The sequence below is a fragment of the Miniopterus natalensis genome, chromosome 13, assembly GCF_054644295.1.
Source record: "Miniopterus natalensis isolate mMinNat1 chromosome 13, mMinNat1.hap1, whole genome shotgun sequence".
Lineage (NCBI taxonomy): Eukaryota > Metazoa > Chordata > Mammalia > Chiroptera > Miniopteridae > Miniopterus > Miniopterus natalensis.
Genome location: NC_142093.1, coordinates 1,575,512 through 1,600,266, shown reverse-complemented (window position 1 = coordinate 1,600,266; position 24,755 = coordinate 1,575,512). Strand labels below are relative to the sequence as shown.

The window sequence follows — 24,755 nt, the reverse complement described above, 5'->3', positions numbered from 1 at the left end:
CCTGGGGTCGGAGCACGTGCCCCTCCAGGTCTATGGCCCTGTCCCAGCCCCGCGGCCGCCCTGTCACGTCTCCCACCCACCTCCCACCGTCAGCACTTGCAGGATCTCCAGGCCGCCACCCTCGAAGAACGTGGGACACACAAAAGACGCAGCCAGGCAGGATTTACAAAATGAACCTGTATTCCAGCCAAAATATCTTTAAAAAGAAATCCCTTCCGAAGGGGGGACAGACTACATAAGACACCATACATTTAAAATGTGTATTGAAATTACAAATCACACTTCTCCATAGGATTCCAAAGTACAAAACGCCACGTGAAAAGGCATTCGGACAGGCCTCCTGCACATCACAGTGTTCGTGGCACACAGTGCACTCACGACCCAGACGCAAACCTCCCGCGTCGCCGCTTGTCAAATACATCACGTGTACAAGCGCGTGGCTCACCCACGCGCGTTCTGTACAGGATTTAAACGCCCGTGGGCCGAGGAGGGAAAGTGAGGTGCGTGGTGGGCACCCGCCCGACCTGAGGGCCCCTGGATTCGTGGGAGACCGGAGGGCGCAGACCCAGGGGCCGGGGCGTGGGCGTGGCTTCCCCGGGCCACGGGCGCTCCCAGTGCCCATGCGCCTGTGACGCCAAGTCGACGCCCGCCCCGCGCTCCAGTTGGCATTTTTGGCAACACCAGTCATCACACCCTCATTTTATTTCCACCGGGGCTCGGGCTCCTGACCAGGGATAAACTAGCTTTGGTATGTTTGTAATGAGACCTTCATGCAGAATGTTTTCCCTCGATGAATCCGTTACGACGTCTGTATATACAAGGGGTATTTATTGATAAACGAGAGTCTGAGAACTATACAGAAAGCTCACCCTGGTTCTTTCTAACACCCAATATTTTAAAGATGGCCAAGGGGACATGTCCTCCTCTAGTCTGTGAAATGTTTAACTTTTAATTCAGGTGAAAAAAGCTAAACTCGTCTTGAAGTGTTTCTCGCATATCTGAGACCCCCTTTCCCCATGAGCCCTGGACCCTGATCAGAAATCGGCCTGGCTCCCGAACCAGTTTTCCAGGACCACGTGCAGCAGAGCGAGTCTGTCCCCTTCGCGGAGAAGCGGGAGGGGTGGGCGCTGGCAGCCACCCCGGGGCCGAGGGGGGCTACGCGGACAGGAGTCTGTGCCGCCAGGGAGGCCCTGCCTTCGCTCAGATCCTCACTCAGCCTCGGCGACGGGGACACCACGGTGGGTCCTGGTCTGGAGGCAACGGGCTCCTGTGACAGCGGCAGTGAGGGGCTCGGCTGGCCGGGCTGACGCACAGCGGAGCCAGCCTGAGATCGGACACGTCCAGTCCAGCCGCACAGCGGGGTCGGGTTCCAAAGGGCCTGAGACAGCCTGGGCGTCCACAGGGCCCCCCGGCCCCGGTCGGTCTGGAAGGCGGGTCCTCCCTCCTCCCCAGCACGGAAAGGCCTCGAAATGAATCCGCACCCATGTGCTTCCAGAGGGCCCCCGTGGAAACAGTCTGGGAGAGGGAATGTCATCGTCACTTAAGACAAACTGTGCTGAAGACAGGAAGGGCGCCACCCGCTAGGTGGGGGACCCCCCAGGTTTTACCGGGGACTGACCGCCAGGTTAAAATCCGAAGGTGGGCCCTGCTCGCACATTCGGCTGACACTTTACATCAAGCCTGGTCAGCATCCCTGCGGACAGCGGGGTCCCCGTGGACAACGGGGGACGTTCCTGACTGAAAGACGCTGGAGGAGGGGCCATGAGGTTACACAGGACCTCAGGACGATCCTGCTGATGTCTTTCTGGGGAACAGGCAGTTTTAGTTCTGTCGTCACTGAGACAAGTGAGGCCTCACTGATGCAGAAGCTCAGGACACGCAGGTGCGACTGGCTCCCGCCGGCCCCACGATCTCCGGTCCCTAATGGGGTGACACCGTGTGCTCGTGAAACCGTCAGCAGTGAAGGCACAGGAGGGTGGGGCTACAGATCGGTGGGATGCGGCCACCGAGTCCTCCAGGACAGATGGACAGCCGACCCACTAGGAGCAAAGCGGCTGGAGCTTTTGCCCAGAGAACGCAGCCTTTCGAGGCTCTGGCCCCACCCCGGGGGACGGGGGTCACTGTACAGAGTCTGCAGTGGGCAGTGGGCCGAAGCCAGTACAGGCAGGATGGACCAGGATGGGGTGCAGGGCCCCCGTGCACCGCTGGACACACGGCCACGCGCCTGCTACCTTCCAGACACATCTTAGAGGGCACTGGCTAGACAAAGGGGTTCTCACATCCCGAGGTGAGGCCTCAGCTTCTTCAGGCCCTACGGAGTTGTTACCCTCTTAGCAAAGCCACCCGACCTCCAGGCCCTGTCACACCCCCTCCAGCTACACAGACTCACTGCCAGGCCTCAGCCCAAGAGACGGTCTCAGGCGGGCTCTGATTTAGTTACTGAATTTTTAAGCTACAATTATAAGGAAAATTTTTGACAGGGTCTGGTTTCTAAACGGCTCCTGTCTCGGAAACGAATGCCAGAGGCGAGGCGTGAGGCGGTCCTGTTTCCTCTAACCTATGAAAGGCTAAGAAATAAAGAAGACGTTTCCACACGGGGAGGCGAACCAGGACCTGACGTGTAGACACAGGGACAAGTGAAAGATACAAACCCCCCATCACACGTGCCCCCCACAAGCACACAACCGAGATGGAAGGCAGGGTTTGTCCCCATTTAGTCCCCTGTGAAATGCTTAATCAGTTTAAAAAGTTCCCCTGCAGCCCTGGCCGGTGTGGCTCAGTTGGCTGGGCATCACCCGTGCGCCCAGAGGTGGCCGGTTCGATTCCCGGTCAGGGCACATGCCCGGGTCGTGGGCACAATCCCCAGCAGGGGGCACGCAGGAGGCAGCTGATCGATGACTCTCTCGTCACTGATGTTTCTCTCTCTCCCCCTCCCTCTGTAAAGTCAATAAAAACAGGTAAAAAGTTCCAGGGCAATGGATCGACATCGTCTGCCTTCCCGCTCTTCTCGGAAGTCCCGAGTTCGACGCAGTCCATCCACTGCATTTCAACGCCACGCTGACCCCAGCTCTCTGCAGACTCCGGCTTCCCCGCCTGTCAGAGTTAACCGACCGGGTGGCCTGTGTCATGGAGCCGAGCATTCTGTTGCCATGGTAACAGCCACACGCAGCCCGCAAGGGACAGAGTGGTAAAGTCCCCAGTCGCAACGACCCGCAGATGGAAGGGTTTCAGCGGCGGCAGGGTGGTGAGCGCCAGGGCTCGGAGCTCTGTGAGAAGGACGGTTCCTGCAGAATAGCGGGGTCACTGAAAAAAACGGGGGACACCCCAGAAGGTGCCTCCCCAGCCCCCGGGCCGCCTCTGAGGACCAAGGGCCCTGTTTTCTACCTACTGTCTGCTTGAGAAGACAGAGGCCAAACCAGGGAGACTTCCCGCAAAACGACTTCCGAGAGAAGCAACCTGGTTTCTGAAGACACTGAAAATATCTGCGGACACCCGGGGGAGACGGGAGGAGCCCAGGAGCCGACTGGCTCAGCGAGGAAAAACGGGGGGCAGACCTCGGGAGGGGGCGCTCCTTCAGACGCATCCGTATTTTCAGAGAAACGCGACCACGCGGGACCACGGTGGTGACGGTGCACAGCTACGGCGGCCTTCAGTCCTCACAGTCTCGGGAAGAACACGGGGGCGCGTAGGGCTTTCGGGGTCTCCGGAAGGGTGGCCGAGCCAGAACGTCCTTTCAGAAGCTTCTGAAAATGCGCGTTTCCGAAAGGCATAGGATGGTTCAGGTGCACCTTGTTGAATTTTCCCTGCCCCGTGGGGAAGGGAAGAATGCCTTCTGAAAAGGATTTTACTAAACGCCACTAGCAATAAAACAGTGAAAAACGGGGCTTCTCTGGAGCCAGGGCAACGGGCTTCTGTCTGGAGGGAGCCGCAGTCCTCAGACTCTCTCGGCAGCTCGGCGCCACCTTGAGGCCAAGGAGGAGGTGACGACGTTTGCAAGAGAAGATCTCAGGCAACCAGGGGACCTTCCTGCTCTCTGGCCGCAGGGAGCACCTCCCCTGGCCGGTCTGCAGGGACCTTGGGCAGGACCTGCCCTGTTCACACCAGCCCCGCCCCCCAGGCCTTGGGGACTCCGCTGGGGCCTCGGCAAACGTTCCGACAGCGTCCCTGAAATGACGGCATCCGGCGTGACACTGAAGCTCAATGGGGCACATAAGGCAAGAAAGACGTTTAGTGAGGGGGATGGTGGGGAGGGGTGGGGGAGAGCCGCGCTCCCCGGAGGCCGGGACCTGGCTCCAGCATTGCGCCTTCCTCTAGGTGGGTAACGGGTCGTCGTCGCCGTTACTGCACTTGCACTTGCAGCACAGGACAAAGGGAGTGGCCAGGAGCAGGAAGGGCGAGGCCACCAAGAGCAGGAGCCCAAATCCAGCAAAAATGCCCACGACCTGCAAGAGGAAGCACAGGAGCTGAGGGTGAGGTGGCTGGTCTGTAGGTGCCACAGCTAAAGTATAGAACATCAACCACCCCACCCATCCATTACACACCTACACCTCATCCTCCCATCCATCAGCATCCATCCATTTATCCATCCATCCATTATCCATGCAACATCCATCCATCCATTTATCCATCCGTTATCCATGCAACATCCATCCATCCATCCATTTATCCATCCATCCATTATCCATGCAACATCCATCCATCCGTTATCCATACAATATCCATCTATCCATCCATCCACACATCCATTACCTATATGACATCCACCCATCCATTTATCATCTCCATCCACTCACCCATCCATCTTTCCACCCACTCATCATCCATCCATATACTCATCCATCCCTTCATCCACCAACCTATTCATCAATCCACTCATCATCCATCCATTCATCATCCATCAATCATCCATCCATCCATCCACATCCATCATCCATCCATCCACCCATCATCCATCCATCATCCATCCATCCATCCACATCCATCCATCCATCCATCCACCCATCATCCATCCACATCCATCCATCCATCCATCCACCCATCATCCATCCACATCCATCCATCCACCCATCATCCATCCATCATCCATCCATCCATCCATCCACCATCATCCATCCATCCACCAACCACCCATAATTCCTTCCCTTCTCTTTCTTCCCCTCACACCTCTTCCCATCTTTCCTTTTTCCTTATTTTCACTTCTCTTCCCCTCCCTCCTTCCATCTAAGCACCCAAACATCCATCCATTTATACATCTAATTAACCCACAAGCTTGCCCTGAGCTAGACACTGTACTAGGTGTTGCAAATACAGAGGCACTTCAGATGTTGGCCCTCGAGGAACAGCCAGCCTGGTGGAAAGAGCCACAATTTAATCAGCTACAACAATGCGATTAACAAAACCTGCCGTCGGGCTCTCGGTGTAAAGGGAGCCCTAGGGAGAAGGAGGGTTTGTTTTCAAAGGGAGGTGGCTACGACTATAAGGAGAGGAAGTGGTCAGCAAACAGGAAAGGCTGCGATAAGGTGTCCCCGATGGGACAGCAGGACAGGTAGGGGCACGGAGCATCCGGGAGTGGCCAGACCTGCATTTTCCCGGAGATTAAAACCCAGCACGTTAACTTAATTTTAACACATACGTTGGCCCCTGGGTATGAGAAAGTGCTGAAAGCAACAAGCCTCCAGTGTGGACATGCTGGCATCCAGATCCGGCAGTGAGGCTGCTCAGAGGCCTGGACTCTGCACTTAGACTGGTCAGTCTCCTCCACCAGCTGCCTCCCTCCCCAGGCGCGGGGAGCCCAGGATGGAGATCCGAGGGTGGCGTTACGGCCCCACCCGGTGCTCAGAGGGATGATTACACAAATGCATAGCCCGTGGCTCTAAGTCTGACTCAGTGTGTTTACCTCTCCCTGGGCCTCAGTTTTCTCAATTATAAAATAAAAAACAAGGTAAAAGACCTCCAAGGACTATGCTAAGCTCTGGGATACTGCAGCATCCCAGATGCGTGAAAGGAAACGTACCCCGACTTAGATTTCCTCCTGACACCATCCCACACAGGCACACACACTGCCCTGCGTCTGTAAATTAGGTTGTGCCGATGCTAAGAATCCAAGCTTTCTGCCCAGCCAGCGCTGGTCCGAACATCAATGGGTGAACTACCCACTGTGAGTTCTGATCACACTTCGTGGAAATCACGGGCACACCGGTATCTCAGAAAACATAAAAACGCACAGGAAGGTGTTTTCACCTGGTGGGGAAGGCGCGCTCCTGAACAACTTCAACTACCTGGAACAAACCGTTAGTCCTGGAGGGGCCAGGGACTCAGACACGTACCCGAACATGACCGAACGCTCACACTCCCGGCCAGGTCATCACCACCTTAGTGTACCCTGTCTGTTTTCTGCACGCCCCTGATAAGCTGGGTTACCCATCTCTGGCCAAGTGCGGGCGGGAGGAGGCAGGTACTACCAGGAGGAAGCAAGTAGCCACAGTAAAGAGCGAGAGAGGCAGCAGATACCACAGGACAGAAACAGCCAGCCAGCGGGCACGTTATAAATACGTCGCAGGCACAGACTACACTGTGGGAGGCAGACGGGGAGCAGTCCCGGGCTCCCGGGGAATCACAGAGTAACAACGACACTCCCACGGCGAACCCCGATGTAAAGGAACAGCCAACCACTGAGACCGAGTGTCTCAGCCCAGTGCCTCTCCCACCCTAACGCTCATCTATGGAGTGAACCACCCAGGTGGATGGAATGGCCACATTCAGAATCTTCTGCCCCGGGAGGGTCTTGAACAAAACATGTTCCAGGACGTGGAAACTGCGCCAGAGTCAAAGACACAGTAAGGTGAACGGAACACCTTCAGCCACTGCAACCTGGCATTCGACTGTGGCATCGACATGGGCCGAGCACCTGCTGGGGCGAGGGACCCAGGGCTGTGTCATGTGTGCGGGGGCCGGCTCCCGAGTCTCTTCCCAATTCTGCACTCAGTGGCATCACGCTGGCAGCGTGAAATTGCCATCGCGCAAGGATTGGTGCCACAGAAAGGAGCCAACCCCAGATCAGGCCCTGCTCTTGTCCCCTGCACGGCATAGAGGACCACACGGCTGGCAGACCTCCAACCAATGGGCAAGTCTCCGGGAAACCACCCACACATGTGTGCACATGCACACAGGCACTCATACACGTACATGCTCTCTTCCCGAGGTCCAGGTCCAGGTGCGTCCCCTACCTGTGTCCGATGCCAGATCACGGACGCCCGGGAGTGGCCCAGCTTGTTCCGGCAGGGTCCTTTGTCGTAGTGGATGAGCAGGAAGTCGTCCTGCGAGGCAAGAGAAGGGCAGGGCGGGGTTAGCACCTGGGTCCTGGGTCCTGGGTCCTGGGTCCTGGGCCCTTCTTTAAGCCCAAGGTCCCTGGGGACCTGAAGACAGTGTGTGACAGGTGAGCGCGAGCAAACCCCGTCGCACGGGACTCCTGCCACTCCAGGCTGCCCGCCCCAGATCCCAACCTCGCCCTGGGCCCAGCGGCGCTAGATTTTGGAGGAAAGAGAGAATCGAGATCAAATCGATTGGAGGCACCTGGCCCTGGCCTAGCTTTGTCCCCCGGAGTCCCTGGCCCCCGTGTCTCCCTCTCCTGCAGGCTGGATTATTCCTGGACACGAAGGTTCCCTTTCTCCCTGGCCACGCGCCTCGATCGGTGCAGACCTCTCCTGGAAAGCTTCCTCTCCGCTCAGACCTTCGCCAGGGTCCCATCGCCTTGAACCAGCTGGGAAGCAGCCTCTGCAATTTCTCCGACTGTCCAGAAGGGGGCAGTAGCGCCCTCCGGCTCTCAGGGCGACAGCTGCCCCGCCCCCTCCGGGGCTCTCACCGCCCACCCTAACCCTCCACCAGATGGTCAGGTTCCCCTCCAGGACACCAATCCGTTCAAGTTCCGGGCCCAGCACTTGTCACCCCAAACCCCAAGTAGTACCGACCGAGCGTGCTAACGGGTTTCCTAGACCCAAGCCCCGCCCCTCCGTGAACGGGAGGTGCCATCCCCCCATTTATCCATAAAAAGAGAGGCTCAGTAAGTAGCACAGAGGAGGGGCTGCTGGCTGTTATCCCTTTGATGGGGGTGTGAACAGACAGCCTCTTTCTGAGAACAGTGACTATCACAGGCCTGGGGAGTCTGAGAGGACAGCAGGCCATTCTCCCGAGCGCCAGGGAGACGGGACACAGTGGCTGTTGTCTCGCCCCTAAAATCCCAGGCCGGGAGCACACGGGGCAGCTGCAGCCAGGGACCCTCCTCTCCTTCCCCTGGGAACGGCACTGGCCATGGGTGTGCTGAGCTTGTCGGCCCACCTCCTGGAGCCTGAACGCTCAGCGGCGCATCGGGAAGCCTGATTTTCTGGGGTGGGAGCGAGAAGCCTTGGAGGGACGTCAGAAGCCCCAGCTGCCACCACCCGCCCCAGCCCTCACCAGACCCCGTGGGGGACGCCGCAGAGGGAGAGAGGAACCGAACCTCCTGCGGCCGACCTTCGCCTGTGTGAAGCTGTTGCTGAGGACCTGTGTCCGCCGTGAGCTCTCACCTCCCAGAAACCTTAACACCTCGCCAACCGGTCACGAGGTAACTGGTGTCTGCACTTACATTAATTTAAGTAATTTTAAGCACCTTGCTGACCGGTCATGACGGAAAAGTAGCCGGTCACACGGGCGAGTGCTGGCTCGGAACAGCCCACAGTCAGGTGCAGCTACGCGCCCCTCAACGCCGCGTTAGCCCCACAGGCCTCTGCAACCTGTCTTTCACTTGCATCTCTCCTTTTCCCAGGCTGCCTACGGCCAAGTCCTGCCCACAGGCTCTCAACAGTTTTCCAAGTTGTTTTCCGAAACGCACACCAAATCGCGTTGCACGATCCCGCTGAAACGTCTCCAGTGACCTCCGCTCACAGCGATGGGCAAACCCAGCCGCACACGAGTCACCAGCAGAATTTATGGAAAACGCCAGTTCCTGGGCCCAGAGGTCTGGGGTGGGGCCCAGCTCAACCCTCCCCCCCCAAGTCCGTCCTGATCCAGCCCAGGGGCCGGACAGTGGTGGGAGGCAGGGCCCTCATGCTGGAGCCAACCCTGTGGGCCCGGTACCCAGACCCTCCTCGCGGCCCCGAGTTCACGTCCGGCCACGCTCGGGCCTGCACTCCGCATGCTCTTCCTCCCCGCCTTCTGCTCTCTTCTCTCCTCCTGGTCGCTAACGCTCGCTGCCTCCACCCTCCCTGAGCTGTCATCACCCCCAACCAGCCGGGACCAGGGCAGCCAGGGGACATTACACCCATGGACCTCTGCACCCTCCACTGGACCCAGGACCGTGCTATCGGGCGTTAGGAGCCCCTCCACGTGGATCGGCCGCTTCCCCACGTCCGGACTTTGCCGGCCGCCGCCTGGAGCGGAGCTGGGACACTCAGGACAGGCTTCCTGAACTCGGGGACGCTGGTTTAAACAGCGCCTCTCCCCTCCCGCCAGCAGCACCCTGCTGCTCCAGTGCATAAAGGATTTCACCGTGACCGTGAGCTTCCTGATGAAGCCGTGGGGCCTCACTGCCCGGGACCTGCCGGGAGCCGAGGCGGGTTTTTGTAATAGGGACTGTTGTTTCCCTTCCTGTTGTTCAGAGAAGTTCCATATGTCCCCGGGTGGACCCTGGTTAGAACCGACTGGGACACAGGCCCCAGAGCAGAGGGACAGCTGTGTTCAGAGGGGCCACCGGCAGGGCTGGCCTCCCAGGACCGTGGCTCCATCGGGGAAGCGGGGACAGAGCGGCAGACAAGGACGGCACCTGTCAACATCCATTTACGAGACTTCCCTGAAAATACCTTCGAGGGCATCTGATGACAGGCAGAAAACTGGCTTTTCCCTTCCTTCCCCTTCAGGAAAAGTTACAAGGAGCAGGGAACCGCCAGATACCACATAACAGAACATCATTTAGTGATCGGTTTCCTAAAACCATCAGAATGCAGTGAAGTGCAAAATTATACAGACACCATACGGGTGTCCCCCAAAACATACACACAGTTTAACAACTGAGCACTCATGTGCCGATTTAAGCCACTGGGATTAACAATTACTCAAAGTGTGTACACATTTTTGAGGACACCCTGTATACAGCCTAAGGCCCTAAGGGGCCTCCTCTGGTCTGGGCCCCCGGGAAAGGGCTGCCACCGCCCGGGCCCTCGGCGCTGGCGGGACGCGGCGGGCGGCGGGCTGGGGGTACTCACGTCGAGCGACTCCAGGCAGTACCAGCAGAAGGCGTGCTTGCAGTTCCTGCACATCATCTGGGCGCAGCCCTCGTCCCGCTCGATGTAGACCTTGCACTTGGGGCAGCGTTTGATGGGCGCCTCGCCCTCCTCCAGCCTGAACCCCGAGCTGCGGGGAGAAGTCCCGTCAGGGCCCCACGCTCAGGGCCCGGGGGCTGTCGCCTGTGCCAGGAGCACGGGCTCACCCGGGGGGACCCGGACCGCTTGTTATTAAACGAGATAAAATGAAATCAAAGACAGGAAGACTCCGGAAAACAGTCACCGAAAAACTGTGGATCCGTCAGTTCAATTTGGGGGAAAAGAGCGATTGTAGCGCCATCTAAATTTAGATACAGGGACAGACAAGCAAACAACACGGGACGAAAGGCTCAGGGGAAGGCCTCTGAGAAACGGGGTTACGGTCCAGTTTCATGTCCCGATTCACGCATTTGTACGCTTTCCAAGGAGCTGATCGTTTTTATCGCTTTACCACTTTCAGAGAAAAATAAATGTCACAAACCCACACCGACAGCTGGGTTAGCTCTCCCTGGTTTGTCTGCCCAGACCCGTCTTCCCGGGACGTCCGGCTGGGCTGGCAGGGGTCAGCACGACCCCCTAAGCCCGGGGTCAAGTGCTGGCTCGTCTACGGACTCGCGGCGTAATCACCGACTGGAGCCTCAGCCGCCTCCTCGGGCGAGCGAGGGAGAAGGTGCCCGCGAACCGCAGGGCACGGCAGCCGGCGAGCGCCAGGTGCCTGGGAAGCGCGGCCGTGCTCTGCGCTCCCGCAAACAGGTCACAGGCACTCAGCGGAGGACCCGACGACGCCCACCCTGTGCTGCTGAGGTGGCTCAGGCGTGCGCGCGAGCACGTGGCCCGGCCCGGCTGGCTCTGCACAAACGCTCCCGTGGCTCCTGGAGCAAAGCTGGTTTCTGCAGACACAGAGTCTTCAGGCGCCAACCGCAGGACCAAGGCTGGCTCTCAGGTCAGGTCACCCTGCTGTGGTTTGAAGGTGCGACCTCAGAGTAAGGGACCGATTTTCTCACGGGGCTCACAGCGGTTTTGAAGGAAATGCCACACACACAGGCAGCATTCTTGGGGAGCGTCTCCCCAGGAGACTCGTTCAAATAGAAATGGCTAAACTATGTAAGTTCTGGTGCATTGGGGCCTGCAGAGAAATCTACCTGGATTAGACAATGGCTCTGACATTTCCCGGCACCTGGATTACATTTCAGGTTATCATCACTATAAACTCAGATTAAGGAAGGCAGATAGGAGCCTTCGGCAGCTTATCACCGTCTACGTGTCTTAATGTCTTTAAGAGTCAGACATAAGGTCCGTGAGCAGAGCTGGCCGGGTGCTGCTGGGGATCAGGGGTGAAGGGGAGATTTAGCTTTCAAAAAATACTCTATTAGGGGAAAACAGCTGAGTGTACACTCCGTTAATAATGACACCTGGCAGTCAGCCTCAGGACCAGGGAGACAAGAGGGAGTGGTGAGGACTGCGGCAAACTAGGATAGCACACCTCTCGGGGGGGGGGGGCATGCCTGCTGTATGCCAAGATCTGGGGTGACAGAGTTCAACCCAAGCGCAGGCCACGGCGTCAGGAGGAGTCAGCCACTTAAACAGATGAACTAAAGCACAATATGTCTGGCACTGTAATCAACACTCGTGATCTCCCAGCGGGGACACAGAGGGTGGGGTCACCAGCTCTGCCCTGGGAACTGGGAAGCTGAACAAAGGAGGGGATATGAGCCAGGCTCCAAGGGTGACAAGGAGTCCCAGGAACAGGAGGGGGCACAGATGGGCATTCCCGGCTCAGGCACCGATGTGCTCACAGGACCAAGGAGGGGGGTGTCCCAGGGATGCCGAGAGGGTGGCTGTGAGGGTCCAGCTGTGGGGAGTGGGGTGGGCACAGCAGGAAGGGGAGAGAAGAAGGCGGGGAACAGTTGGTGACCACACCTTGGGGCAGATGGTGGAAGTTTGTTTATTAGAAACGTGGTCTCCACAGGTGTAAGGTCAACTCTATTGAACTGAACCGTTTGCCGTTGCACATTTTTACGACAAAAACAACAAAAAGCTGAATATTATCAGTTTCTTATGGTTCAACCTACCAAATTTTAAGGTTTAAAGAATGGAGACACAGTGCCCACCAGGGCACCCAGCTGAGGGACCAGGAGACGGGGGGACAGGAAGGGACAGGAGGGCAGGAACAGAGCTGCGACTGATGGCTCGACCTTCCGGGAGACGTGGCCACGGGAACCGGTTGCTGGGGATCTTTCCTACTCAGAACCACCGTCTACCTACTTCTCCTGTCCTGCTCCTGTCCCCCGTTTCGGGTCATGCTCAACAATGGAGTCTGGGAAAAATCAGGACACAGAGCCCTTCCCAGGAATGAACTGTCCCTACGTCTGTCTTTCTGGACAGAGTGCGGCGTTTCCTACGCGCCCGTGTGTTTCCAGGGCCCTGCACGGTGTCTGCCCCATAATCAGGTCTGAAAAATAAAGGAGTGAGCAAACCAACCGGCCCAGGCGTGAAAGGGACTCCAGAGAAAGGACTGGTGCCCGTGGCACCTTTAGGGAGGACACGCCCTCCCCTCCCTCCCCCCCCAGCCCTGCCCCTGGGCTGGGAGCCTACCTGTTTTCCCCGGGCAGGAAGGTGATGGGCATGGTCTCCGGGCAGCCCTGGCCGGGGTGCCAGCTGGCTTTGCAGGCGGAGCAGAATTCCATGGAGCAGGCCTTGCACTGCACCAGCTGGGGTGTCTGGAGCCCCATCTCCTGGAGCTGGCACACAGCCTGGCAGGTGGACGCCGGGCACCACGTCCGGCAGGGGTCCAGGAGCACCTCTGGCACAGGGGACAAGGGGGACAGGTCAGACTGCAGACGAGGGCCCTAGGGGCTCTCGGACACAGCGCCTCACATTTTAACCTTGAGAATGGCCAGTCAACACAGGACGAGGTGCCCATCCGGTTCCATCTCCTCCTCTCCAGGCATTGCCCGCCTCCGACCCCACTCCACACACCCCTGGAGTCCCTTAGGGACGCTGCCACCTGCACCCAACACGCCCGTGGCCACTGGGCGGTCCTGCTGGTCCTCCGAGAGCCTGTACGCCGTCGTCCGGGCACCGCCTGCCCGTGTGCCTGCCCCGGGACACAGGTTTCTGAGGCAGGCCTATGCCGTGTCTGGGAGCCCCACAGCCCGGCCCGGAGTGAGGCACGCGGGGACCCTGGGACGGCCCTCAGAAGAGGGAGAGGGGCTGGCTTCCTCTCATCCAGGGCCCATCCACCTGAGACCATCTCCCTCCCCAACCTGAACCTCAGCCACTAGCTGACTCCTCTGTGATGTCCAGGTTCCCATCCCGCGGACCTCAAGTTGCTAAGGAGCCGGCCTGAGTGAAATTAGTTAGGAAGTTGGTTTGGAAAACAGGACACCCCGAGGCTGCTGCTGCTTCACACCCCGGCTCAGAGCCTCACTTCTTTAGACAATGGGTCTGAGCTCCCCCTCCCGCCCTGTGAGCCTGGTTTTGGGTCTCATTTCCCCATTCTGCAGGGTGACTCAGGCCCACAGGAAACCTTGGGACACTGGATCCCGCCAGAGCACCACGGGGCTGCTTTCACGGCCGGCAAGCAGGCCGCGAGCTTCTCGGCTCTCCAGCAGGGCCGCCCTGGGAAGTAACCTAAGACAACTGCATTTTCTGGGACACTTGGACAGCAGCGAAGGGCTCACAAGCTCCTGAGCCGTGTGGCCGGCCGCCAGCCAGGCCGCCCAGCTCACCCACATCAGAAACGGGGCCTGCCCTCGCTGTGGTCTGCACGGGCTGGAGCTGGACGTGGCTGCACCCCGCAGGCTGCCACGGGACACGTGTGTTTGCCACGTTACCCAGGTCACCGAGGAAGCCAGGTCCAGCCCTCCAGGAGCAAGCGTGTGAACCATCAGATGGTCGACTCCAGGGGCGGGCAAACGTTTCTGTGAAGGGCAGACGGTGAGAGTCCAGCCTCTGAGGGCCCTCGGACTCTGTCCAGCTGCTCCGCTCTGGGGCTGGAGCAGCCACGGTGACCCATAAATGGCGTTCCAGTAAAACTTTATTAACAAGACCGGGCCGGGGGCCGGGTGGATTTGTCCCACTGGTCATGGTTGGCCAACTACTGATCTAATCTAACTCTCCCCTCTGCCTTTCTTTTTTTAAGGTGAATCAATCAATGGCATAAAACTATCTGATTGGTTGGCCTGGCAGGAGACTGAGAAGGACTTGACGGTATAAAGGACTCTGGGATTCAGGAAAACGGCTACTCTCGCAGTGATCCTCACCGTAACAATGTAACTTCACGCTCACAGCGAGTGAATGAGCGTAATTATTAGTAGTTCATGGTTTCAATCCTGCTTTCCTAGGATCCCAGGAGGTGGCTTTATGGGAAAATTTGGCCTTTGCCTCAGGGAACAGCGCCTGGGGCAGCTGCCTGCTGGCCTGAGCTGAGGGGACAGGGGACAGGAGGGAGGGATGCTTAGGCTGGGTGCTGGGGGGGGGGGTCCTGGGAAGGTCTCAGTGTCAGAGGAGACGTCCCCACATCCTCTTCGGGAATTAAAGTCCTGCAGGGTACCTAGCAGCCCTGTCCACCCTCCCTGCTGGTGTGTGCGGAGCCTGAGCCCAGCTCTGCCCAGCACCCCGGGGGCGCCCCAGGTGCACACACCCAGGAAGGGCCCTGCAGGCGATATGGGTGCTGCATGTCCAACATCATACAGCACATGGACAGAATTCCAACTTCACACCGAGTTAGTGCTGGTCTGCCCGGGAGCCCAAAGGGACCACGCGGCTCCAGTGAGACCCCTCGGGTTCCTATCACCATCAGGCGGGGCACTCTAAACCAACGGAGACGGCCTTGGCAACTTAAACCAGCCACGGGATACCTGGGGATATAAATGTTCTCAGAAAACCATGGAACCCCCTGAGTTTTCTCCCAGGGCATCCTCCGCGGACCACATGGCAAAGAAAAAGAAACAGAACGTGTTTTCTGATCCTATCTCCAAACCTGCTGGGCGACTGGGCATAATCAATGGCTACATTGTATCTCTAACATGTTAGCATTTCATTCAGACAGGTCTTTAGTCATAGTAAGTCTGAGCCCATTTGTGTTGGCTTTTAACTGTAATGTTAACAAAACATTTTAAAGTAATAGGTTAGACAGATGTGTTTTTTTTAACCTGAGTCAAGTTGGCTTCCTTCTTATGCAAAAGAAACAAAACCTCTTTGACTAAAGCCGAAGTACTGGAGAAATAACAGCTACCATGATTAGGAAGGACATTCACCCGGCTGCCCTTTTACATCAAACTCGATGTCACAGAGAGTTCATTTTCTTAGAACCCAAATAACCGCCACTTTCTGTCCAGATTCTCCCTGGAAAATGTTTTCCGAAGAGCCTGAAAGTCTCAGGAATCCAAATTAATCACTTTTATAGCTCCACACACTGACTTGTGTACCGCACAGCATCACAGTTAAGTTACAGACTGTCAAAACCAAATGATAGATGCCGTTTAAATAAACAAGCTCTTGAAAGGAAATTTTAATGCCATCAAAAGCCAATGTTTTTGTTTTTTTAAGTTGGCGTCACACTCCTTTTTGGGGGGGAAGTAATCCTCAAGAGGAAATATCTTTAGTATTTCTTTTAAAAATCACACACTAGAAAATGTTTCACATTTAGCTGAACAGGAGACTCCTGACTCTTTCCTCTGGCCTATTCTGCATTTACCCCCATCTGGACCCCTCTGGCCTAATCCGCATTCACCCCCATCTGGACCCCTCTGGCTTACTCTGCATTTACCCTCATCTGGACCCCTCTGGCTTATGCTTCATTCACCCCCATCTGGACCCCGCTGGCCTACTCTGCATTCACCCCCATCTGGACCCCGCTGGCCTACTCTGCATTCACCCCCACCTGGACCCCTCTGGCCTACTCTGCATTCACCCCCATCTGGACCCCTCTGGCCTACTCTGCATTCACCCCCATCTGGACGGTTTTCCTGTACACCCAGAGCCGGGGCTGGATCTCGGGAGCGGACGCCTGATGTGGACAAGGACCTGAGAGCCCATCGAGGTCAGGAGAGCGGACCTCAGTGGTTACAAACCGAGGTAGGAGTTTTAGACTTGGGCATGTTCACAACCAAGTTTTCAAAAGGAGCATCCGCTACACATGTCAGTCATCCCGCCCCCCTTCAGAGGAGCCCGAGGCCCAGGACATAAACACATAAACGAGGCCAAGGGGAATCCACAGAATCTTTAAATCCCTGTGGTAGGACCTACGTCAGAGAGCAAAGATAAGGCCCTGCCCTGACACTGCAATGTTGTGACACTTGCAAGGTCATCTCACAAACACTGTTATCACTGTCACAGCTCCTCCACCCCCTGGTCCTGGAGAACCTGGGTCAGGGCAGGCTGGGCGCCAGCCAGGAGGGCAGGGCAGGCACTGGGAAGGGCTCCAGTCCACCCCCATCCCACCCCCCACTAGAGATGGAAATCAGGGTGCGTCCGTTAGCCTCTGGGGTGTCAGTTTAACAGACAGGACGACCTTGAAGGGCTGTTTGTTGTAAACTTACGGAGATAAGACAGCACTTGGGAGTCCAGGCCTCAGGAGCGGGACAGTGAGTGCAGGGGAAGGCCACGCTTCGGGTGGAAGGCGCTGGTCACACTCCCGTCTTAGCCTCAGGCCTCCCGCCATGCCCGCCTCTCCTACGTTCAGCGCAGGTCTGAAAGTTTCGCCCTCAAACTGCTGGGCCTTAACCTGGCTGAGGAACAATGCTCCGGAGGGTCCCAGCCCCTCAGCCCACATCCCTCCCGACGATTGTTGTCATTAGCTCTTTCCTGCCACCACGTGGATCCCACGGGCCTTCCAACTCGGCTCGTCAGAGGTCAGACTGACGGCCGACTGCCAGAACTCCCGCCCCTTTTCCCCGCTGTAGCCAAATGACGCCCAATCCTACCCAAAGGAAACATGCCCCCCAATCACCCGGATGCTGTCACAGGCACCGTAACTGGCTCGTCGCAGGGGCGCCTACCTCTTTCAAACTGCAGCTTTTTGTATCTCTGCATAATTTCGGCCGCGACCATGCACTCGATCTGAGGGAGAGAACACACGAGGAGTGTCACAGGCTGAGGCTAGGGCACGGTGCGCGGTCAGCCGGGGCAGAGCCCGCGCCCGGCCAGCGCCCGCCCCGGCCCCGGGGGCTCCGGCCGTGCCTCGTGCTCCTGCAGGTGGCCCTGCTTCGGGCAGGCAGCATCCGGGCAGCTAATGGCAGTTTCCAATCCTTCCTTGATCAAGAGCTCCACGTATTGCTTCAGGCACTGAAACGAAAACAGAGAAGCACCTGTCAACAGCGGCACTGCCTCGAGGTTAAAGGAACAGTGATGCATAGAAAAGAGTGTTTGCGTGTTCACCACGGAGCCCACAGCTACCACCAAATAAGAGGCTTCAGTCGCTCACTGAATATGAACGGGGCCCCGGGAGCCAGGGGCTGCAGGCCGGTGCACAGGCCTCGGGCCGCGGGCAGATGCCTGCTTCAGCCCCAGCAGACACAGGGCCAGCAAGCCTCCAGCAAGGGGGCAGGTGGGGAGGGAGGGCCGGGGTCACCCTCCTCAACCGCACGTTGGTGCCCATTGTTTCATGATGGCCTCACAACGTTACTAAGCCTCTACCTCCAAAAACGTCTCATCCGTTTCGATACGAGGGCCTGGTGACTGTCACTGGCCGGGCCTCCCCTGACGTCAGCTGCAGCTCCGAGCAGCTCCATGCTCAGAACAAGCCCGTTGCTCTCCCTCAGCCTCACTGGCCCCCTCTGCGGTGTGGGGCGGCTGAACCAACTCACAGAGCAGTTGTTAAGAATTTTATGCAAGAGAAAGAGTCTGGAAGACCCCATGAAAAGTGGCACATGAGCAACACGGGGGAAGAAAGAGACCACAGTCTTTGGAGCTGGACAGACTCATGGAATCCCCGTCTTTCTAGGCAGAAACTACAGGCGATGGGTCCTTGACGAGTTTGGCCACAGCTTCCTCGACGACAAAACGGGGACATCTGTCTTGGTGGATTTTTGAGACAGAAAGAAAGACTGTAAAAGCACCTGGGGCATGCCCAGCACACAGCACCTGCAGAGTAAACAGTGGCTGATGCCATCTGCTGCCTATCTGTGTGATCTGTTTCTTACATCATATGCCAAAAAAATTAGACCTTAGCCACAAGCAGATTATTTTACTCTCTATAACTGTCTACATCAGGTTTCAGGGGGACACTGGAATGCTGTGAACCCGTAAAATGCTGGGAACACTCAGAACACCATGCAGAACGGTACATAGTGTCAGAGGGTTTATATGCCCCGAGAAGCAGAACACAGCAGTTAAAGCTGGTGGGACATGTACACCCAGGGGACACCGAGGACTCTGAACATCATTGTCCAAGAACCTGCATGTGACAAGCAGGGCGTCTGACGACCCAGGAGCGACACTCCGCCATCCCAGGCAGCGGCACAGTTTACAAAGTGACTGTTCTGGGACGTCGATCTGTTTACAACACAGAGAGAGACGCAGGTCCGTGTCTGACCGTGCAGCTTGGAAAACAAGCCCATCTTTGTCCCGATATAAAGTGGACCTGGCTGGCTCACAGCTGTGTTTTCTGATCTAATGGCAAAAAGCTAAGAAATGGGCGAAGGGAGAAGCTCGTGTAAGAATGAAGACGCGGCACAGAGCAGGTGCGAGTGTTTCCCTGCCGTCTGATCAATCACAGCGATCGGTGATCAAAGGCTGTCAAGGCACCAGGCTCTGTGGTGACCACTGTACCTGTCAGCCACCAACCAAACCAGGAGAATCTTGTGAGGTGTCATCACTCCACCGAATGGAGACACCGAGAGGTCTGCTTGTTTGTTTGATATCTGAAGAATCAGAGGGGTGAGGGAGATGGATTCCTGCACCCATTTGGGTACCTTTCCGATACTGGAGCAGGTTCTGGGACCCTCACTGTGACAGGACTGACTCAAGCCTCGGGAAGACAACAGGGGGTCAGCTTTGGGCTGGAGAGTCAAATGCACAAACCAGGGAGACTATGGGTCCCAGGTCTCTTTCTGGGGGAGGAAGGCGCTGGATCGGGGTGCTTGAGGGAAGCCCTCTGCCCCTGACCTAGGGCATGGCACGGAGGTGCCTCCTGAGCAGCCCTCGGCCCTTTGCTAAGTCTTTGCTAAGCGCTTTCTGAAGGGCCTTTAATAGATAATTATCCCATTTCAATGCAAGGAGCAAGAGAACTGGAGGCGACACCCCCCACCCCCACCCCCGCCCATCACGCAGGGGCCTCCTTCCCCTCCCGCTGCCCTGAGCTCGAGAGAGAGGGAACCGCCTGTGGCATTATAACTCCTCAAAAATGATCATGAGAAAAGTCACAACTGTCCCGCTGCCTCTCAGTCCTCGGGCAGCCCCTCTTTGAGAAAACAGGGCCATTTTCCCCTTTCAGGGCCCTGACTTAAATTAAGCGTTTGACTGAATTAGAGTCAGGTATTTATTTTTACTACAATTCTCTAGAAACAGAAAACCCAAACAACAAACAATGCAAGCCTGTTAAACAGGCCTGACTGAGTGGACTAGTCTAGGGGACAAAGACAAATCCAGGTCACCGAGGTCATCCCTCTGGGACAGCAGGTGACTGAGAGGCAGCAAACTGGCCCCAGGGCACCAGGGCAGAGGGGACTCTCTCGAGTGGGTGGGAGGGAGGCTTTTTGCAGGAAGCTAATTAGTTAATGGGGGGGGACCTGCTCCGCCTCCCTCTCTCGCCCTCTAGGAAGGGAAAGGAGCCCCTTCCTGTGCCAGTGGGCAGAGGCCCATCTCTCCACGTCCCAGGGCGCTCTCCTCCCAGCCTTCTCACCTCAGAAAAATGTCAAAGGGTGTCCTGTCCTCCGGGTTCCAGTCCCTGTCCTGGGGCTCTGAGGCTCGCTTCCTGGCCGTCAGCTACACACTGACCTCCAGGCCTCTGAGCTTCACTGACTAGCTCTCCCCAAACCAGGGACCGGGGGGGGGCGGTCCAGATTCTGCCCCTAGGAGCGCCGAGCCCGGCACAGCCAGAAGACGGAGACTTGAATGTCCCCGAAGCTCCGTCTCCAATTATTTATAAACGGAGATGGTAACACCAAGTGTGCTGCCACCAGGAGGAGAGCCCCAGGCAGATGAAACGAGGTCCCCGAAACGTGGGCAAGAATAGAGAGCTCGTCTCCTGCTATGGGGCAGGGAAGGCTGTCTGGTGGTAGGTCATGACCCAAACATTTCAGTCCCCAGCAGGCCACCCGAGTGGTCCACGTGTAGCAGCTAAAATCAAAAGAGTATTCTTTGGTGTGTTTTTTTTTAATTTAAAGAAAATGGGTCTTTCTTTTTTGGACTTTTTTTCATTCTTTGAAAGGGAAGGAAAATTAAATGAGATGAACTGAAAGTAAACTCCACCTGATTTTCCCTTTTGGATGAGTTTAATGTTTGGGTCTGAGTTTGGCAGGATAGAAATAGAAGTCCCATCATCATTAAGAGCAAATCACCTGGCCCCAAATAAAGCTCCATCTTACGAGGATTTAATTGTGATTTCAAGATGCGCACATTCTGGTTTAGTACTAAACCAGCACAAACTGACAGGTAGCTCGATATTCCAGCTGAGCGCACCCACCAGGTGAGCGCTGTCAGGATCTCAAACACGCAACTGCTTCACTGAAATGAGGCGTGGGACAGCCTCCCCTCCGGAAAGGAGACCACAGGCCACGGGCCACAGGCAGCTTTTCTTGGCTGCACCGTGGGCTCCCGGGATTCTGTTGTACTAGTGGCGTCTGCACCAGGAGCACCTGTGACGGAGTTCCACCTGGGGACAGGGGTGACGTACGGGATCCCTCCAATACGCACGGGGAGGCCTCAGAAGGGAGACCCGCCACTAGCAAAATGAGGTCTGAAGTTAGCTCGGTGTCGGTAAAAATGAAAGCCAAGCCTCATCCTGAAATTCTCTTCAACAGAAGTTTCCTCCGCACACACCCACCAGCGTGCAGAAGATGCAGCGGCACTGGGCCAGGGTGGTCATCTGCTCCACCGGGTACTCCCCCAGACACAGCTTGCAGGACACCAGCGGGTCCAGGGCCAGGTCCCACGTGGGCCGGTACCACGCCGTGGTCATGGCAGAGCAGTCTGGAAGAGAGAGGACAGCCAGTCAGCCCCCTCAGCCCTCTGCCAGAGCCGAGGGGGGATCACACCTCCTGCCCAGTGGTCCCCAACCCTCAATAACAGCCCGAGCCTGCTGCCTCCTTACATCCTGGCTGATCCCCTAAAATGTAGCTTTAGGAAGGTCGGGTCTTCAGCAGGTCTGCTCACTCTGGGCCTGGTGTGTCACAGACACCCAACACCCAGCGGTGGGGGGATCTCCACTCCCATCCTCACGACACCATCTCTGCCACCCCCTACCCACCGCAGTCTGTGTTCCCCCGAGAGCGTGTATTGTCTAGAGCTGCTTTTATCACGCAGAGTCCCACTGCATGCTGCTCGGGGGACACAGGGGACACCCTTTCCCACTGCGTGCTGCTCAGGGAACTCGGGGAAGGTGGGCACCCCCAATTCCCAGTCCAGGTCCGACCCACAGAAGCCTCTCAGTAACTGTCTGTCGGTTGAAGGAACACATTCCTGCATCTAGAGATAGAAATTCTCACTCTTGAACCTTTACGAGCTTTGTTTAAGCCTTAGGACAGGTACCATGTACCTGCCACAGGCAAGTAAGTGCTTTATGACACCAGCACCCCCTGTTCCCAAGCTCAGAGCAGGGTGAGACTCAGTTCCGACTTCAGATGAAATCCCTGGCCGCCCGGTCCCTGCGTGCCTGCTGTCGGAACCTCGGGATCCACATGGATTCAGGTAAGGCGATCTCCTTCCTCCCTGACCTGCTCTCGGACCCAACCAGCGCAATGGTTTGGATGCGGGAGACCCCCGCCCTCCCTGCTGGCTCTCGAGGCCGTGGGGGGAAGGTCTGCCTCGGCCCACTTCACGCCCACAGCAGAGGGTTGTGTCCATAATGACAGACTCACGACACACAGACAAAGAGAAAACAAAACGCGAGCCAACGGCCAGATGTACTCAGCACAGCACAGCCCTAGGACCTTGGACACGGTTCCCGCTCTGGGTCTTCAGACCCAATCCACGAGCACCCTTTGCCACGGAAAGAGCTCCATGATGCGACTCTGGGGGAACTGTGCCCCAGGCACCTGGTAAAGAGGATCGCCCACCTTCCCCTGAGGGCCCGAGGTCACCCGAGACTGGAAGTGTCCCCCAGGGGACAGTGGCTGCCAACGGGCTTCCCCATGTGAGAGCTCGGGGCGGCTGCTGGCTGTGTCGGAAAGGCCTGGGGTCGGATTCTCACGGCCCCGGGGGCAGGTAAACGGACCACACTCTGGAATCAAGCAGACCTGGGGTCAGCCGCCTGTCCAGCCCCTTGGTGTACGATTTTGGAGAAATGACATAACGTCTACGAGTTTCGGTTTCTTCCCTCCTGTGACACCCGGCGCACCCTCACCGCCCACGTACACTCGCTGCCGGGAGTGAGAACAAGCTTAGCATTCCCGGGGCCTCCCACCTGCCTGGAAGCGCGAGCCACTACCTGTCGGGGCCGAGGGCCCGGGCACCGGCGCACACGGGCGAAAGGGGGGGGAACACTGGCGAGCAGAGGAACGCGCTCGCAACTCAGTCTCTGAGGACACTCGAGCTGACGGTCGTCATCTCTGGAAGCAGCAAACGAAGTTTCCAGAGCCTCTGGCTTTATCTCCGCTGTGCAGCGGGTGCCAGGCTGGATGCGGCCCGAGACGGGATTCAGAAGGGCAGAAAGCCAGGGCTCGGCCCTTCCACCCGGAGCCCGTGGAGCCCACGCCCACCGCGAGTCCCACTCACAGACCGGGGCCTGTCGCTGGGGACCGCGTGGGGTCGTGGCTGTCAAGCAGTCACTCTCCCCAGCTTCTGAGCCGGGCTCCCTTTCCTGTTTACGGCCTCTGCGGAGAAGTGACCCTTAGCACACATCGCGGGCTCGACCCCCCGCTTCCTTTCTTACTGGGCAGCGATTTCCACCTGACCTTGAGACAGTGTGGCTCCCGCTGCCCCGGGCAAGGACCGGCCCTGCCCCTCGGGCCCGGCCGTGACCTTCTCCTGACACGGGCCAGATCCTTCTTCCAGGCACCACCTCAGTGCTCTCTCCTCCAGGGCAGATACTCCACGAGATGCGCCCAAAGTCACAGCTCGAATGCTGACGACTACAGGACATATTTTACCCCAAAAACGTGTCTATCGTCTGAGCCCATCACGGACCCTCCTACACACAGGATGGGCCGAGCCTGACTTCGTAAACACCGAGCAGCTGCGAACTGGAAACAGGAATTTGCTAAGAGAATCACAATGCACAACGAGAGAAAAAACAGTCTTTGTTTCCCTAATGGGAATGTCAAGTCTTGTGAAACAACAAACTATTTTAAGAACATCTGGTCGGTTCTCAGTGCCATTCAATGCAAGCAAGTCAGGAGGGTCGGAGACCAGCCGCTCGTTCAGCGCGGGCTGGCGTTGCGTGGACACGCAGGCAGACGCGAGGGCGAGAGTCCAGCACGGGCTGGAGGGAGGCGGTCCACAGGTTACCACAAGGCAAAGGGGGCTGCTGGGCCAGAACCACCCCGACCCCGGGCTGCGGGCCGTGGACCTCTGGGGGTCCCCCTCCTCCCCGCCTTCACCCCTGCAAAGGAAGCAAAGGACAGGAAAGCAGCTGCCGGCCAGCCACGGCCTCCCTTTGCCCCCCATGACCTCCAAGAAGCCCCTGCTCTCTGGAAGCCAGCCGAGCACCACCCGCGTTCCTTCCCCAGCCAAGCCCCCTTCCCCTTCCTCACCACTCGTCCAAATCCCCCCACGCCCTGCAGCAGTCCCTGGTCTCCCCGCTTCCTCGGAGCCCTCAGCTGTCCCCCGTGTCCAAGTCTCCATGGCCTGTCTGTCCGTGGTTCTCAACGTGTGCTCCCCGAAACTGGAGGATGGGCGAGGCCTGAGGACTTGCTGTACACAGACCTACCAAATCAGAAACTCGGGGAGGGGGGACACAGCCATCCGTGTTTGCTCCGGCCTCACGGGGCTTGTCACCCACAGCGACGTCTGACAACCACTGATCTACATCCGTATACACACAGCACGTGGTGGCTTCACGTGCATCCGGCATTAGGTTATCACTTTCATACGCTTTTTCATTCATCTGCACGTTAATCTTTTTTTTTTTAAACCCTCACCTGAGGATATTTTTTCATTGCTTTTCAGAGAGAGTGGAAGGGGGAGAAAGAGAGAGAGACGTCCAGGTGAGAGACTCATCGACTGATTGTCTCCCGCACACCTGGGGCGGGAATCGAGCCTGCAACCCAGGTACGTGCCCTTGGCTGGAATCGAACCCGGGACCCATCAGTCCTCGGGCTGACGCTCTAACCACTGAGCCAAACCGGCCAGGGCTGCATT

General features: G+C 57.5%; 1 protein-coding gene across 2 annotated transcripts in view; it reads right to left on the bottom strand.

Annotated features, from left to right (window-relative positions):
- Window positions 1-546: 546 nt before the first annotated feature.
- RNF144A (ring finger protein 144A) overlaps window positions 547-24,755 on the bottom strand; it is a 59,677-nt gene continuing 35,468 nt past the window's right edge. Inside the window, exons 2-8 of one of the 2 annotated variants that reach the window (XM_087823318.1) lie at window positions 21,283-21,428; window positions 17,478-17,582; window positions 17,297-17,357; window positions 12,888-13,095; window positions 10,236-10,383; window positions 7,227-7,316; window positions 547-4,442 (exon numbers count right to left, since the gene is read on the bottom strand). In XM_087823318.1, the coding sequence (XP_087679444.1) occupies window positions 4,311-4,442; window positions 7,227-7,316; window positions 10,236-10,383; window positions 12,888-13,095; window positions 17,297-17,357; window positions 17,478-17,582; window positions 21,283-21,417 (879 nt within the window). In that variant the 5' untranslated portion in view covers window positions 21,418-21,428 and the 3' untranslated portion in view covers window positions 547-4,310. The remainder of the gene's footprint in view (window positions 4,443-7,226; window positions 7,317-10,235; window positions 10,384-12,887; window positions 13,096-17,296; window positions 17,358-17,477; window positions 17,583-21,282; window positions 21,429-24,755) is intronic. The other variant, XM_087823317.1, reaches the window with a different exon arrangement.